At 47.3% G+C, this 14,998-nt stretch overlaps 7 protein-coding genes across 7 annotated transcripts; 3 read left to right on the top strand and 4 right to left on the bottom strand.

The window, feature by feature from the left end:
* Positions 1 to 12: 12 nt before the first annotated feature.
* Positions 13 to 2,351, bottom strand: BDV38DRAFT_284179 (putative AAA family ATPase/60S ribosome export protein Rix7; the record flags this gene model as incomplete). The annotated part of the gene is made up of 3 exons (XM_032060211.1): positions 13 to 1,920; positions 1,984 to 2,235; positions 2,304 to 2,351. The coding sequence occupies 3 exons, from the start codon at positions 2,349 to 2,351 to the stop codon at positions 13 to 15; spliced, it is 2,208 nt and encodes a 735-aa protein (XP_031912240.1).
* Positions 2,352 to 2,706: 355 nt separating this feature from the next.
* On the top strand, positions 2,707 to 4,312 carry BDV38DRAFT_250141 (ESCRT-III subunit protein VPS20). Its single transcript, XM_032054926.1, has 3 exons — positions 2,707 to 2,791; positions 2,926 to 3,289; positions 3,355 to 4,312. Exons 1-3 carry the CDS (start codon positions 2,748 to 2,750, stop codon positions 3,568 to 3,570), a joined length of 624 nt encoding a protein of 207 aa, XP_031912239.1. The 5' UTR covers positions 2,707 to 2,747; the 3' UTR covers positions 3,571 to 4,312.
* BDV38DRAFT_116310 (PITH domain-containing protein) lies at positions 3,764 to 5,035 on the bottom strand. The gene is made up of 3 exons (XM_032051040.1): positions 4,745 to 5,035; positions 4,564 to 4,675; positions 3,764 to 4,307 (listed from the first exon to the last, which is right to left on the bottom strand). Exons 1-3 carry the CDS (start codon positions 4,881 to 4,883, stop codon positions 3,887 to 3,889), a joined length of 672 nt encoding a protein of 223 aa, XP_031912238.1. The 5' UTR covers positions 4,884 to 5,035; the 3' UTR covers positions 3,764 to 3,886.
* Positions 5,036 to 5,191: 156 nt separating this feature from the next.
* On the bottom strand, positions 5,192 to 8,025 carry BDV38DRAFT_250138 (putative ATP dependent RNA helicase). Its single transcript, XM_032054925.1, has 3 exons — positions 7,522 to 8,025; positions 5,797 to 7,455; positions 5,192 to 5,732 (listed from the first exon to the last, which is right to left on the bottom strand). Exons 1-3 carry the CDS (start codon positions 7,744 to 7,746, stop codon positions 5,601 to 5,603), a joined length of 2,016 nt encoding a protein of 671 aa, XP_031912237.1. The 5' UTR covers positions 7,747 to 8,025; the 3' UTR covers positions 5,192 to 5,600.
* A 136-nt stretch (positions 8,026 to 8,161) lies between these two features.
* On the top strand, positions 8,162 to 9,588 carry BDV38DRAFT_272232 (CUE domain-containing protein; the record flags this gene model as incomplete). Its single annotated transcript, XM_032057451.1, has 5 exons — positions 8,162 to 8,182; positions 8,239 to 8,536; positions 8,590 to 8,814; positions 8,867 to 9,136; positions 9,197 to 9,588. 5 exons carry the CDS (start codon positions 8,162 to 8,164, stop codon positions 9,586 to 9,588), a joined length of 1,206 nt encoding a protein of 401 aa, XP_031912236.1.
* A 293-nt stretch (positions 9,589 to 9,881) lies between these two features.
* Positions 9,882 to 10,276, bottom strand: BDV38DRAFT_284174 (mitotic-spindle organizing protein 1; the record flags this gene model as incomplete). The annotated part of the gene is made up of 3 exons (XM_032060210.1): positions 9,882 to 9,956; positions 10,028 to 10,105; positions 10,199 to 10,276. The coding sequence occupies 3 exons, from the start codon at positions 10,274 to 10,276 to the stop codon at positions 9,882 to 9,884; spliced, it is 231 nt and encodes a 76-aa protein (XP_031912235.1).
* A 1,618-nt stretch (positions 10,277 to 11,894) lies between these two features.
* On the top strand, positions 11,895 to 14,504 carry BDV38DRAFT_272231 (putative transmembrane glycoprotein; the record flags this gene model as incomplete). Its single annotated transcript, XM_032057450.1, has 1 exon — positions 11,895 to 14,504. One exon carries the CDS (start codon positions 11,895 to 11,897, stop codon positions 14,502 to 14,504), a length of 2,610 nt encoding a protein of 869 aa, XP_031912234.1.
* Between the last annotated feature and the right edge of the window lie 494 nt (positions 14,505 to 14,998).

Below are 14,998 nucleotides of genomic sequence, written 5' to 3'. Positions count from 1 at the left end.
GAAAGAAATTATTTATATAACACCCCCGCTCCAATCCCTCCGCAGCTTCTCATACTTTTTGAGGTCTGTAACACTAGGCCGGATGAAAGCTTTGGCAGCCACAAAGTCCTCATGTTTGATCGTGTCCCTCCGCTTGATGGCAGCGTATCCAGCACGGCGGAGTAAGCTTCCCAGGTCGGCACCGCTGAATCCTTCACAATCTTCGGCCAACCTTCTAAGGTCGTCGTTGAAGTCGACGGGGATATTGCGGACTAGTGTCCGTAAAATTTCAGCCCGCTCTAAGGGGCTAGGCAGGTTAACGAAGAGAAGTGTCTCCAAGCGACCTGGGCGAAGCATAGCGGGATCGATAATATCAGGCCGATTCGTGGCTGCTATTATGTAGATTCCTTGGCGATTACTGCCCAAGCCATCCAGCTCAGTGAGTAGCGTATTGACTACACGTGCAGAAGCTTCAGAAACAGTATCGTCTCGTCGGGGGACTAGGGCATCAAGCTCATCAAAGAATATAACACAGGGAACAGACGAGCGAGCGCGAACAAATACTTGCCGCACCGCACGTTCGGATTCACCGACATATTTATTGAGTAACTCAGGGCCCTTAACGCTGATAAAGTTGGCATGCGACTCGTTGGCCACAGCCTTAGCGAGCAATGTTTTACCGCATCCAGGCGGACCCCAGAGGAGAACACCAGTGGGGGCCGTAATGCCAACACTCGCGTACAGACTGGGATTTTTGATAGGCTCAACAATTGCAGTAGTAAGTTCTTCACGGACACCCCCAAGAGCGCCGACGTCTTCCCAAGTTGTGTCTGGGATGGTGGCAAATCCCTCTCGTTTAGAGGAGGGTTGAATCTTAGGAAGTGCATTGAGGAAGTCTGCATTTGAAACGAGAACCACCTGCACCTCCTCTCCAATTGGCGTTTCTTTGGCATGCATGATTAAACGCCGTAGCTCCTTGACCTTGGGGCTGAGATCGTCTGCCTCTTCGATATCCATTTCCTCTCCACTATTCGCTTTTAGTATCTCCAAGTATCGTTTTATGGCAGCAGAGCCAGCAGTAGAAACTAAATCATTAAGATCAGCTCCTACGAAGCCAGCCGTTCTATTGGCCAAGTATTTGAAATCTATATCGTCTGCCAGGCGCATTTTGCGCGTTAGCGCCCGTAGAATCTGCTCTCTGACAGGTTCCGAGGGTACAGTCATGTTGATTTCCTTGTCGAACCTGCCTCCTCTACGCAAGGCGGCGTCCAGACTGTCCGGTCGATTCGTAGCAGCAAGAACAATCACAGGCTTTCCATCGGTTTTCTCCAGTGCCAGGTCGTCCATGCATGTTAGAAGCTGGGCAACGATCCTCTTTTCCATTTCCCTCTGTGCACTTTCTCTCTTTGGAGTGATGGCGTCTATCTCATCGATGAAAATAAGGCAAGGTGCTATCCTCTTGGCTTCCTCAAAATATTCTCGTAGCGCCTTTTCAGACTCTCCTGACATACCAGAGACAATGGAGGGTGCTGATATTGAAATGAATGGAACACCCAGCTCCGCCGCAAACGCATTCGCAATCATAGTTTTTCCGCATCCTGGTGGACCATGTAGCAAAACACCTCGGGGAGGCTGTACATTCGATGACATATAAACCTGGGGGCGAGTCATGGGTAGGATGACGAGATCTCCAAGCGCTTGGACCACATCATCTAATCCACCCAAATCTGAAAGACTGACATGTGTGGGCGGAGATCGATCAATCGCGCTCTCGGCCTTGCGGCGCTTGGAAGAACGGGACTCGCCTCCATGTTCTCGCCTCTTGCTTGACTTGGGCGCAGAGGTTGTAGTTTCCGCACCATTGGTCTCAGGCGCCTTAGAGGGTGCTGAAGAGGTGTTGTTCCACATGCCTACGATGCTCTTATTCAGGTTATTGGATTCCTACAACAGTTAGCCGCTTTCCGACGTTGCGTGCGGCTGGAAAATGAGAAGTGAGATCCTTACCGTAACAGGGGGCAGTTGTTGTTCTTCCAAGCCTTCAAAATCTCCGTTTACAGAGTCATCTTCATCCTCCCCAAGTAAATCTGTTCTAATTACCTCCACAACCCGTTCGATACTGTCTTCTAGAATTCTCTTCGGCTTTCGGTTCAAACTAGAATTTGATCTTTTGATGGAGTCATAAATGGTCGGTACCGAAAGGCGAATCCTATCATTCTCGGCTTGGTCCTCGATGAGCTTGTGCACCACCTGATAAACCTATAGACGAAAGGCAATGGGCGATAAGAAACAAACATTAGAGACTGGAGGTATCATGTGGTCCTTACCTCACGATCTAGACCTTGCCTTAAACTCGGTCTACCTCCGCGACGCATGATTTGCAACACCAATTCCAGTGAGAGCACTGGCTCTGCAAAAATGGACCGGCGAACGGAGATGGCTACGCCAGAACTGATCGATAACAATAATACCGATGGGACTTTTTTTTCCCCGACAGTCTTAGGGTCCCGGGGAATAGATTTGCCGGCGGATGCTGAAAATTTACCTTTTTAGTGCGTAATGTATGTATGCGCATTACCTGTAGCAAGGTACTGACTGCATGTACGGGGTTCGTAATGTACGGTACTTACCGAGTCAATTGTTTGGACAGTATGTATGTAAGTACATACTGTACTTAAACGGTTCGTGTACTTGAACCAACGTCATTTCCATGTGCCGTCCACGACTTATCGCCGACAGGCGACACTTTATCAGTACAATATGTGTTTATAATGGGCAACACGAATAGCTCCCATAAGATATCCGCTCAGGATAGGTGAGTAGAATTTTGGCACTCTTTTATCTATGCCCATCTGTTGCTCGGTACTGGAATCATTCGTGAAACATGGCCCTCGTGACCTGACCCTTCCCTCCAAACTAATAACTAACATCCAAGTATTGCCTAATTAGAGCCATTCTTGATCTAAAAATCCAGCGGGACAAGCTCCGCCAGTATCGGAAGCGTATAACGGTCCTTACCGATCGTGAAACCGAGATAGCAAAGGAATGCCTTGCCCGGGATGATCGCAAACGCGCTCTCCTCGCTTTGCGCCGCAAGAAATACCAAGAATCGCTCCTGATCAAGTCCGAAAGGGAGCTCGACCAACTAGAACAGTTGATTAATCAAGTTGAATTCTCACTTGTTCAGAAAGATGTCCTCTTTGGGTTACAGCAGGGCACGCAGGTACTACAGGCTATCAACAAAGAGATGGGGGGTATCGAAGGAGTTGAAAAACTAATGGGTGAGACGGAAGAAGCACGGGCATACCAAGAGGTAAGGGCTTCTGAATCAACTAATATGCGGAACGTGTGTATGTTGATGAGACGGCGGTGGAACAGGAGATCAGTCAAATGCTCTCAGGGAATCTATCGAACCAGGATGAGGATGAAGTTGAGGATGAGTTGGCTGCATTACAGCTGGAGACGCAGAGACTGCAGAACTTACCACATGCGCCAAAGTCGAAACTCCCAGAAAGGTCAAACGAGGAAGAAAGCCAGGAATTACAATCTCAAGAAGGCGGCAAAGCTAAGGCGCAATCCGCAATTCCAGCTTAAAATATATGCTATTGCCCCACGCTTCTTTTACAGATTGAAGCCATATGTGAGATACCAAAAGCATTTCTAGCGTGGATGGAACGGCCGTTTTTATGCCATCCAGTACATCCCCTAGTTATCTGCATTTCAAATGATAAAATTAAAATTGGTATAGCATTATCAGCCCAGCTCCGATACCGAAAGCTGTATTGCACTGCTTCCTTCACTGCAACTTGCAGCGCAAGCATGTCCCTTGGATTAATCGGTCATCCTGTATGACACAATTTCCCTGGCTTGAGGCGGGGTTTTCTAGAAGTATACAATGTGCATACATGACTCATTGACCGGGCATAATCCTACCTCCGACGCCAGTTACGCCTTGAATTGCGACGTGGTCACTGGGATTGGCTGCTGCTTCGTAGAGAAAGCTGACAGGCTCCCTGTTCAAAGCCATAAATTGACCTTTGAACCCAACATAACCAACCTTAGTCACATCCTCATTCCCATTGCTCCAGTTGTCCTCAAAGAACAAGGTAATGGAGGTAGTAGCATTCCAGTGAGCGCGGTTCAATGGCAAATCGAAGACATCGGCTCCTGGAACCGGCTGCGGGATCTCCACTGACTGTGTCGGCTTCAGCTCTAACGCAGTCGCAAAATCTAGATCGTCACGATTCTTGAACATTTTCAAAGTCTTTGGGGCAGCCGGTGTCGGAGCTGTGTAAATGAGTAAAGAGTGAACCTTTACTTGACCCGTGAAGCTGCGCAAATGGTTAGAGCTTTGAGCTACCAAAAGAGAAGGGAAGGGGGAAAAAGGGAAAAAAGAGGAGGTAAGGGGGGGGAGGAAGATAAAACATCAGTATAGAACTCCGGGTGTTTATTGTGTTTATTTAGTTGGGTTGAAATTATCTCGAGAACGGTGCTAGAGGGGTCTAAAATGTAATAGGCGGGGTAAAGCAGAGGACCTATAAAGCAAAAGAAGGAAAAAATTTAAGCTGAGAAGATCACATCACTTACGGGATATACATCAGCAGTTGCTCGTCCGCGTCGCTTTCAAGTTCCGGCTGGTCATTCAGTCTTTCAGTCCATGTTTTTCTGACAATCGCAGCGCCGGCGTTGGGGGTTGCTTCTATAACTTCGGCTTAGCACCTATTTAGATAATAAAGATAATACAACATCCGTAACTATGCCGTCTTACCATTTAGCGTAACGATAGAATCAAACTGAATTTGGGAATAGAGAAGGGATTGGAGAGCTGGGGTGATATCATTTGAATGATCATGTCCATCTTCTCCATGACAATGACTACCATGGTCGTGGTGGTGATGACCGGACATACTGGGCTCGAATATGATATTGTTATGAGCTGGTTTTTCCTGTACTTGAAGTCATGCACTGTGCATCTAAAGGTGGTGGGGCGTCTTCTAACGAAGCTGGGGTGAGAGATTAAGTTAATCTTCAATTTGTGTTCTGACTTTCCCGATTGAACATTAGATAAATCTAATGTCACTGTTCTAAAAAAAAAAAAAAAAAGGCATTTAAAAGTTATTGTTAAGTTACTAGTAAGACCTTTTAAAGGAACTCCCTCCCTCTCCCCCCGCCTCTCTCTTTCTTTCCTCAAAATATAAAAGCAAAAATAAAAAATATAAATACATATATAAATAAATTTGTAAACCAACCAACCTCAAAGATGATATGTCGTCTCTTAGACTCACCCTCCGACCTTCTTACTTCTCAAAAACTAAGCATAGTCTCACCCGATATCCAATTTTTACAAAACCCTCTGTCTATTTCATCTCTTCCTGGGAATGTAGACTAATGCTGTCGTGGCTCAGTACAAAGCATCCCCTCTCTTGCCGTACTTTTCTCTCTTCTTCTTTCACATAGATTTTGTTTTCTTCTTAAAATGTGGGTTTCAAAGGTAGCCTTTGTAGCCATCTGAAATACATACACTACCTAAACCTTTATGTTCCCTCTGATTGTGAATGCTATCCCATAGATTGGGTACAGTAACCATGAAGCGCTTTTGCCCCCAACGAGCCCTGCCAGAGCTATTAGTTGACTGTGTAGTAATTAGGGGCGTACTCCACAAGATAGCCCCTTTCGATCTTCGTGATATCCCGAATGAATGTCTTTTCGCCTGTTTGTAATATCTCATGAAAAATAACCCAGTCCGCTTTTCGATTCTAAACTAGTGTCAGTAGGGAAATCGAAAGGTCGCGACGACCTTTAAAGAATAGAAACACATACGAACATCAATGAACTGGGATGAGCATGTAGCGTAAGGCCACCAGTAGCAGACTTGAACGTTCCGTTTGGTTGCATCTTTGCAGCATGCGCAAAATAACCAGTCGTGAGACACCTCTGGATATTCTCAGGGTATCTACTCAAATCTGTCTTCTGGCGGAGTGAAGAAGGTGTCTCATCTATTTGGATGCCGAAACGTTCGAGGCATCTCTTAAGCTGAGCTCTGATACTCACTGCCTGTTGTAAGGATCGATAATTCAGAAGGTTGTCTCGGCACCACTTGGGATCTTTCTTCCCTATCGCTATAAATGCCTGATAAACATTCAAATACGTCAGATGGTCACCCTCGCCAACAGCAAATTTTCTGCGACTGCTCTCTGTCGCCTTTTTGTCACCCTCGTGCTGGACCCATATTGATCCCTGCAAGCTGACCATCGCTGCAATTGAAAGTATTTCACTTAGGCAGTTAAACGACTGTGCAGAAAGTAGAACTTTCGCCATCATAGGGTCTACAGCTAGTTCTGCCATCCGCATACCCAGTGGCTTGGTGAGCTTGGCATAATCATCAATGACCCCAAGAGAATAAAGGAGTTCGAATGCACGTATAACAAGTTCAGCAGGCGGAGGCGTCAAGAAGTCAAAGCGAACTATGTTATCTATTCCCAATGCCTTGAGCTGCATTATCACAGGCGCAAGATTCGACCGTTGAATTTCCGGGACTGTGGCTTCCAGAAGTTGTTCATAAGCCTGTTGGGTGTAAAGGCGGAAGCACTTCCCAGGTTTAGTTCTTCCAGCTCGACCTGCACGCTGAATCGCCGCAGCCTTCGATATTGGTACTGCTGTTAACGTTTCAATGCCAGTACTAGGATCAAAGGCCCTTAACTTTGCGAAACCGCAGTCGACGACATATGCAATGCTGTCTATAGTAACAGAAGCTTCCGCGATGTTCGTTGAAACAATGACCTTGCGTGTATTTTCTGGTGTTGGTTCGAAAACGTACATCTGTTGGCCCGTTGGGAGACCAGAATATAGAGGTAGAGGAGCTAGTGCCTGTGCTCTAGGGTGAAGCATCGCGGCACGTTCTGATATCAACTGTACTGCCGAATCAATCTCTTCACGGCCCGTTAGAAATACCAGAATATCGCCTTCCACTTCTTGTAGATGTATGTCGAACACAGTCTTTACAGCCCGTTCGACGTAGTCTTCTGCGGGTGACTCGAGAAAAAGTATGTCTACAGGGTACATTCGGCCCTCTAGACTGATAATCTTTCCAACATCTCCTCCCTTTTCATTCGAATCCGTCTGGTTCTGAAACTGATCTCCAGCGAAGAAGTGCAAAATATCTTCTGCCTGAAGAGTCGCACTGCTGATGACAATTCTAAGTTCAGGACGCCGCTTTAGAATTTTCTTAAGGACCCCCAAGAGTATGTCAGTGCTGAGAGACCTCTCATGTGCTTCATCCACCATGATTACTGAATAGCGTGACAGCAGTGGGTCTACAAGGGCCTCTCTAAGTAGCATTCCATCTGTTAGGAACTTTATCCGTGTTGATGCAGAGGTCAAATCCTCGAAGCGAATAGAATAGCCCACCTCCTCGCCAACCTTGCAACGCATTTCCTCAGCCACTCGAGCTGCGACAGTTGTGGCTGCGACGCGGCGCGGCTGCAAAAATTTAGCTTTTATCCCAAATAGATAAGTGTTGATGACTTGAGACAGAACGGGAGATACCTGAGTTACTGCGATAGACTTTCCATCTGCACACCATCCTGCCTGGTCTAGATACTGGGGTAGTTGTGTCGTCTTACCACTTCCAGTTTGCCCAACAACAATTGTAACGGGATATGTGTCAACAAGGTACAGTAAATTTTGTCTATATCTTGCGATTGGCAGTAGAGCAGCGGGTTTGTACAGTGATGGAATGAAGGCTGATGTGAGGTCTAGCTCCGAAGCCATTCTTAATAGGTGAAGTACTAAAGTTCAGTGATACGGTTGCAGTCCGAAGTGTTATCAACCAAAAAATATTTTGGTGCCGCCTGGCGCATGTGGCTGAGACATACTGGGTATACACGAAATCTGCCTATAATCCCAAGGATTTAGGATAATAAGGCACTATATCTTTCCTAACGTAAAACACGAACTGCAACGGAATTAGATAAGCGATGGGTACCCATCACGTGTCGCAACGTCACTGCGCATCGAAGCTAACCAGGAGTGGCTGAGCTTCCAATAGTACTCTCCAGGCTACTACTATCACGCGTTGCTTTCTGCATGTCAGGCTCAGCAGCACACTTCCTCTTGTACTCATAGACGATATCGACTACTTTCGATTACGTTGTAGTTTAATTTTTCAGATTCGGTCATTTCTGTCATGGCTGAAGAAGACAAAACTGTTCGTTTTCGTATTTATCACTCGTGCATACCAAACACTTACTGATTTGATACTAGAACACCAACAAGATTACCCCGGGCCCATATAGTCCCAAGCCGGAGTCCCCTACGACGGCACGCCCTCTGGATTTTGATGATGAACCTCAAGAATCTGGCATCACCTCGGTGTCTGCAGCCGTAACTCAGCAGAATGCGACAGAAGTTGCCCCGCAAAAGCCGCCGCGTCCATTGAGCCCGCAACAACAGTCTGAAACAACTCTCAAAGAAGCGTTTCCAACTATTGAAGTGTCAGTAATCAAGGCAGTCCTGGTAGCGAGCAACTGGGACGTTGAACGTGCTTTCCATGCTCTCCTTGGTTTGTGGACCTTTACAGCCAAAGGTGTCATCGCTGATTATTAATGTGTGTAGGCATGACTGACCCCAGCGCTGCCGAGCAAGATGTTCCTCCTCCAAAGCCACCCCGCCCCTCCGCAACGCAGAGACAACTGGAAGCAGATGAATTATATGCTCGCCAGCTTGCGGAGCATTACAATCGCCGTGCACCCCAATCCCGCTTGGAGGGCGGTCATCCATATGATCGGTCGAGAAGGGACAGTGAGCTGTCGGATGACAGAGAGTATAGTTTTTTTGAAGGTATCCGTTATTCATCGCAGAGGGATATTTTCATGATTGCTAATAGTTGTAGACGATCTTCCGGTGATCCGTGAAAATATCCGCAAAGGATTTCTAGAGACCCAAACAAAAGTTAACTCGTGGGTTCAAAATCTAAAGAAAAGGCTGGATGGCGAAGACCAGGACGATGTGCCGTCTAGTCAGGGCTATCGCAATGAGTGTGATGCCCAAACAAGGAGAAGCGGAGAGTTGGGCCGTCGCAGCGGGGATCGCGAACGCTATGACGCAGACCCCCAGGTTTTAAGTGATGATTTTTCAGCTCTTGAAATGAGAGATACAGAAGGTTTGTTTCGCTAACAGCCTCTTTGATTTGCTATGGTGGTTGTACTGACATCTGGAATAGCTCCTCCACCAAGACCACCAAGGCCGCTTGCCAATCCTAGCCTCTACAAGACCTCGTCGCCTTCACCAGACAGACGCAAAGTATCTTTTCAAGAGGGCCCGCCCACCGAAATCGGGGACAATCTTTACGACGCGTCTGAATCGTCTAGGCATTCTCCCGCGGGTGGCAAACCAAGCAAATGGCAACCATTGTCCACTGTTGAGCCTTCACCTGTTGGAGATCACGATCCATTTAGTTTAGGTGATAGCGAGGATGAAAAAGATACCAAACCTCGGGATCAGACTCCCGCTGATGGGGGTGACCGCATCAGGACAGCTACAGCCGAGGCGATTGCTGGCGAGTTGCCTTCAGCATCAAAAGCAAATCAGAAGGCAGATGGCGGAAAGTCTTAACGCCGTGTCGGCAATATGCCCTTTTCGATTCATACGCAGTCATGCTCTGCTTTTTCGTAGTTATTCAGGATGGATGCCTAGAGTTGATAATAATACCAAGACCGCAGCACAATACCAAAAGCTGAGTTATCATATACACGTGTCAGTACAATGAAGCAAAACACCACAACTTAGCGAGTTATTTTATTGTAACTACACTTCCAATATCTGGACAGAGGGTATCACTGAATTACACCCACGGAGGGGAATTAAAGAAGAGAAAAAAAAAACAAAACGCAAGGTCAGAACTGCATCTATTCACCAAGGCCATTCTCATTCGTGAGCTGTGGAGCAGCTGTGGCTTCTTTCCTCAGATCCTGTATGATCATCTGAGCATTTAAAGGGGATTGTTAGCACCCTAGCAACTATTAGAGAGAAGCATTGAAAGCCCGAAACTCACAGCAAGGGCGTCAGGATTGACGCCGTTCTCGATGAGTGAGACGCAAAGAGAAAGATCAGTTCTGTCTAAAGCCGTGTTCTACATATCCAGCGGATTAGATCATGAGGAATAGGGAAACACCATAGCATTACGAGCAACAACGCCACGGGAAAGTATGGATGGTTCACATACGAGAAGTATAGAGATCTCGTGAAGAATGTCAATAACTTCGCGTGCCGCCTGACGCTTGTCGTCGGGTTGAGAAGGCATTTTCTTTAATTTGATATGCCCAGAAAGAGGTAAAAGGGAAGAAAGAAGGAAAGGTTAAGAATTAAAACTGGAATAAAATATTGGGTTTTGCAGTACTGGCAAGAATGTCGGATGTGGTAGAGGTGGTGAACTAGCAGAGGTACTACCAAGTATCAATATGTAGTACGGAGTAGATGCAATACAGTCACGGAAGGTCAGCTGATTGGTCGTGACCACCGACGAGAGGTGGAACTCCAGTTACGTCGTGGGTGCAGTCTTCAATAGCTAAGAACTACCCTTGTACCTTATATGTACCTTAGCACATCCGTCACGCATACGATTTGTTCCTGGCGGCCGGCGAATTTTCCTGTATGGACGAATCTACAAACATTCACTTTCGCGATGAACAAAATTGCTCAATATTGATGGCTTATCGGGCTATCGAGACGCGCCACACCACAACAGCCTATTTCTAACAACCTAGAATGTAAGTCCCTGAGGGATCATCAGGAATGTGAGATATGGAGTTCAACATATCAGACATCCATACCTTGGACAGGAGCCACGCATTCGAGGTTCTCGCCCAGATTGCACGCGTCGAGAAGGCGGCGTTCCCCACCAATGAGGCTCTCGGATTTACCGAAAATTGCTGGAGAAGGAAGCCGAAGACGAAAGTTTTGTATGTGCGACAGGTGCGGCATTGGATGCACGCTTCCCTTTAGTCCCTATGCTATCTATGCTCGACAGAAAGGGAGAGCACAGTTACACAAACTCTTTGTCGCAGAAAGTCATCGTCGACAAAGCGTCAGGATTAAATTAATGGTTTATATTCTACTATTTCTGTAACTGGAAGGCTGCTAGCATATCTAGTTATCGGTGAACAAGGCCAGAACCCCAGCCCGATGCCTGTATCTCCAACTTGGGCTCGGAGAATGTGAGGAACTCACCGATTATTACGCGCCAGGGCACATGGGGATCAGAATGATACTAGACCACAGTTGTGGCCCTTGACGTGTGCTCCTATTACTCTCCTATACATTTGCCTCTGTTAGCCCCCTCCTGGAGGAATGGTCCTCTCAAGGGCACCTTTTCCCTTTTCTCCCCTAGGTTTTAACTTTAGGAAGGGACAAACACGTATGATCACTAACATTCTTTGCCTACCAACCCCTCAAGTACTCGAAGGAGTCAAGCCCGACCGGAAGTCCTGTTTGGGGGTCCTCCTTGGCTCCTACAAGCCGGTACCCCTTGCATGACCGTGCATTTCGTGAAGCGTGCTTTATCGCGCGGCAACTACTACTCGTACAATTATCACCCTTCGCCGACTATTCTCCATAATTTAGTGACGTCAAAGATATCCAGGTATGGCTCGGATGAAGGGGTCTCACGAATCTCGCTTCTCCTGTGCTTTGATTAGCCCTTAGGCGCGATCACCGGGGAGAATGGTAGTCCCTATTCTAAGGATAGACAAGCCTATTTTCCCATGTCCATCTCAGCTTCTTCATACAACCTAATTCCTACTCTTCAGCTACTTTTCACGTCACCCAAATGGTCGTCAGAATATCTCCTGGGTGGACAACAGAATATTTGTTTGTTCTTTCGACCAAGTATCGTCCAGGACCGTTCTGTCTACCTCGAAGATATGGCGCTCATCTGGCTGATCATCCTTGGTTTTACGTGGATTATTGATGCAAAGTTGGTCTCGAACTACCCTATTAATTCACAGCTGCCACCTGTGGCGCGGGTCGCGCAGCGATATCAATTCGTTTTCTCTAAGGGCACTTTCGGTGGTAGTGACTCCTCAATAACATATTCGCTCTCAAACGCCCCATCGTGGCTTCGAGTAGAAAGCAAAAGCCGCACTTTATTCGGCACACCTGGGGAGGAAGATGAGGGGACGGTGAAATTTGATCTTGTGGCATCAGACAAATCAGAGTCTGCAAGCATGGAAGTCACTCTCATCGTGACAGAAGATGATGGACCAAGACCTGGAAAGCCATTGCTTCCTCAGCTTGAAGCGATTGCCGCGACATCCGCTCCATCAACAATCCTGATTCATTCTGGGGATGCCTTTGACATATCTTTCGACCAAGACACCTTTACCAACACCCGCCCCTCCACCGTATACTATGGGACATCTCCAGATAATGCCCCGCTACCTTCCTGGGTGGGATTTGACCAATCAAATCTTCGATTCTCAGGTGTTGCACCTAATAGTGGGCCTCAAACTTTCGCTTTTAGCCTTGTCGCTTCAGATGTGGCTGGTTTCAGCGCAGCCGCCATGAAGTTCGATATGACGGTCAGTCCGCATATTCTGTCATTCAACCAGAGTGCGCAGACTTTCTTCGTTAGCAGAGGAGAGCAGTTCACCAGTCCTCGGTTCAAGGAGGCGTTGAGATTAGATGGGCGAAAACCGGCAGGCGCCGATCTGACTGATATCCAAACTGACTCTCCTTCCTGGTTAGAGTTTGACAACACTACTATCTCATTTAAAGGGACCCCACCGGTTGACGTGGCGAATGAAAACATCACTATTTCCGTCACAGACAAGTATCAAGATATAGCAAGGCTTATCGTTAGTCTGCGATACTCCCAATTCTTTCACGATATAGCCGAATGCGACGCGGCCATCGGAAGCTACTTCTATTTTGTTTTTGACAATACAGTTCTAACCGATGATTCCGTTCAACTTGAAGTCGACCTGGGAAATCAGCTCCCATGGCTGCAGTACAACACCGATAATAAGACTCTGTACGGCCTTGTCCCGGCTGATTTTAACCCAGACAAATATACATTCAAGCTTACTGCTCGTAAGGGGACCGCAGAAGATACCAAGAAGTTTGCAATCAATATTTTAGACGAAGGAAGTTCTTCTGGTCAGGGCACAGACGAGTCCACAGGCTCCAAGGGGATCCATGGAAAGAAAGCCGGAATAATCGCTATTTCAGTCGTGATTCCTTTTGCCTTTTTAACGAGTCTTTTGCTTCTTTTTTGCTGCTGGCGCCGTAAGTGCAGGGCATCGACACATGAAGAAGAACAGCTGTCAAAGGAGAAAGTACCATACGCAAATGGCCCAGAGCTACCAAGCTGTCAGCCTTATGAAGAAACGATCCAATGTAATCTCCCGAAATTGACCAGAGACACCCCGGAACCATCCTCGAATCCACCAAAATTGGAACTAGGACCTTTGTGGGACACAAGTCCCTTGGACGACAGCGACCAGGGACGACCGATCGAAGGCAGGAATGACACACTTTCTGCTTCGGCCATTGATTGGGATATCGCTCCGCTAAAAGTTTTTGAACCAGAAAAGGAGAAACAGATCGACGATGCTGCCGTTCCACCCAAGCGGCTGTCGTTCCAGAATAGTCCGCCTATGCGCAGGCGAGCTACCACTAATTCACGAAAGCGAGAACCTCTCAAACCAATCCAACCAAGGAGATCATTGAAACGAAACTCGGTGCACTCATCCAAATCAAGAAGGTACTCCAAACGTTCTAGTGGAATATCATCTGTTTCATCCGGACTTCCCGCAAGGCTTAGCGGTGCAGGGCATGGTGCAGGTGGCTTCGGGCCTCCTGGGCATGGAATAGTCAGAGTGTCATGGCAAAATACGCATGCATCTTTCCAAAGCGACGAAGGCGGCGTTGGGAATCTAGCACCTTTGTTTCCTCGGCCCCCACCTCGAGCAAGATGCAGTGTTGATCTTCCAAAACGCATGAGCTTACGAACAATTGAGCCTGATACACTAACAATTTCGGAGGCTGATTCCTTGGAGGCTTTCGTTCACAGTAGGGCGAAGAACCGAAACTCGTCCAACCCAATGTTCTCCGGTCAGTTTGGCCGCAGAACATCTTCAGGTCTTCGTGCCCTGGAGAGAGCTCGAAGTACAGCTAGCCGCACTGATACTATAAATAGCTCCAGTTACTATGATGACTACAGACGATCCATACATGAACGTCCGTGGTCTACGGCAATGTCTGCCTCCATCTATACGGATGACAATCGACAGTCTACGTATCTAGAATCTTTGTCCGAAGAATCCTTGAATGTACGGCCACTAGCTTCAATGACTAGAGGACTGAGCCAATCAAGCCTGGCACAGAACTACTCAGAGGCAATAGCACCGCTTCCTCGGTTGCTCAGCGAACTAAGCCTTGCCAGTGCAAGGCACGCTGAGCCACTTGGAGTGAACGACTTAGGGGTCCCGCAACATAACGATGAAAACCAGGTCCATGAACCAGGGTGGTAGGTCCAACGCCACCCTACTTCATCAAAGAGAAGATTCTGGCGCTGGTCCGCAGACGCTGCATAAGAGCTTGTCAAACCTCGTCCACCCTATTTGACGGCAGGGATTGTTGGACAAGTCTAATTCAGCTAGCGGATCAGGAAGCAGAGGGAGCTAACTGAAAGAGGGATGAGTTACAGATGAAGTCCTTTCATGTGAGCAGTACTCTTGTGCTGTATATAGTTGTTGTTTTGCTTTGCGCTGTGTTGCTGGGCCATTGCAGTCTCCATCATGATATCCTTGTTTTTCTGTACAAGTACCTTTTAATGTTTCATATATCTCTGAACCCCAAAGTTCAAGGGGCCAGATAAAAAGCAGTTCTAGTATTCTAGCAGTATCATATACATAATTTGTACACTGCAATTGTGCCATCATTCAAGTGTGTCGTGATCACGTGGTGTACCTTTATCATGTCTCCAAAGCAGGCTAGTAGTGTCGATCGGGGCCGCTGCAGCTCC

The sequence above is a fragment of the Aspergillus pseudotamarii genome, assembly GCF_009193445.1.
Source record: "Aspergillus pseudotamarii strain CBS 117625 unplaced genomic scaffold BDV38scaffold_36, whole genome shotgun sequence".
Taxonomy (NCBI): domain Eukaryota; kingdom Fungi; phylum Ascomycota; class Eurotiomycetes; order Eurotiales; family Aspergillaceae; genus Aspergillus; species Aspergillus pseudotamarii.
The sequence above is the reverse complement of the archived record's forward strand: the minus strand, read 5'-3'. Positions and strand labels throughout refer to the sequence as shown.

What these genes read in the sequence shown, in the direction of transcription:
- BDV38DRAFT_250141 (XM_032054926.1), top strand. Translation starts at nt 2,748, where the DNA reads ATGGGCAACACGAATAGCTCCCATAAGATATCCGCTCAGGATAG. An exon ending in AAGATATCCGCTCAGGATAG is followed by an intron (nt 2,792 to 2,925) that starts GTGAGTAGAATT and finishes TTGCCTAATTAG; the next exon opens with AGCCATTCTTGATCTAAAAA. An exon ending in AAGCACGGGCATACCAAGAG is followed by an intron (nt 3,290 to 3,354) that starts GTAAGGGCTTCT and finishes GCGGTGGAACAG; the next exon opens with GAGATCAGTCAAATGCTCTC.
- BDV38DRAFT_116310 (XM_032051040.1), bottom strand. Translation starts at nt 4,883, where the DNA reads ATGTCCGGTCATCACCACCACGACCATGGTAGTCATTGTCATGGAGAA. An exon ending in TTCTATCGTTACGCTAAATG is followed by an intron (nt 4,676 to 4,744) that starts GTAAGACGGCAT and finishes CCGAAGTTATAG; the next exon opens with AAGCAACCCCCAACGCCGGC. An exon ending in CAACTGCTGATGTATATCCC is followed by an intron (nt 4,308 to 4,563) that starts GTAAGTGATGTG and finishes CCATTTGCGCAG; the next exon opens with CTTCACGGGTCAAGTAAAGG.
- BDV38DRAFT_250138 (XM_032054925.1), bottom strand. Translation starts at nt 7,746, where the DNA reads ATGGCTTCGGAGCTAGACCTCACATCAGCCTTCATTCCATCACTGTAC. An exon ending in AGTCTATCGCAGTAACTCAG is followed by an intron (nt 7,456 to 7,521) that starts GTATCTCCCGTT and finishes AAATTTTTGCAG; the next exon opens with CCGCGCCGCGTCGCAGCCAC. An exon ending in ATCCCAGTTCATTGATGTTC is followed by an intron (nt 5,733 to 5,796) that starts GTATGTGTTTCT and finishes ACACTAGTTTAG; the next exon opens with AATCGAAAAGCGGACTGGGT.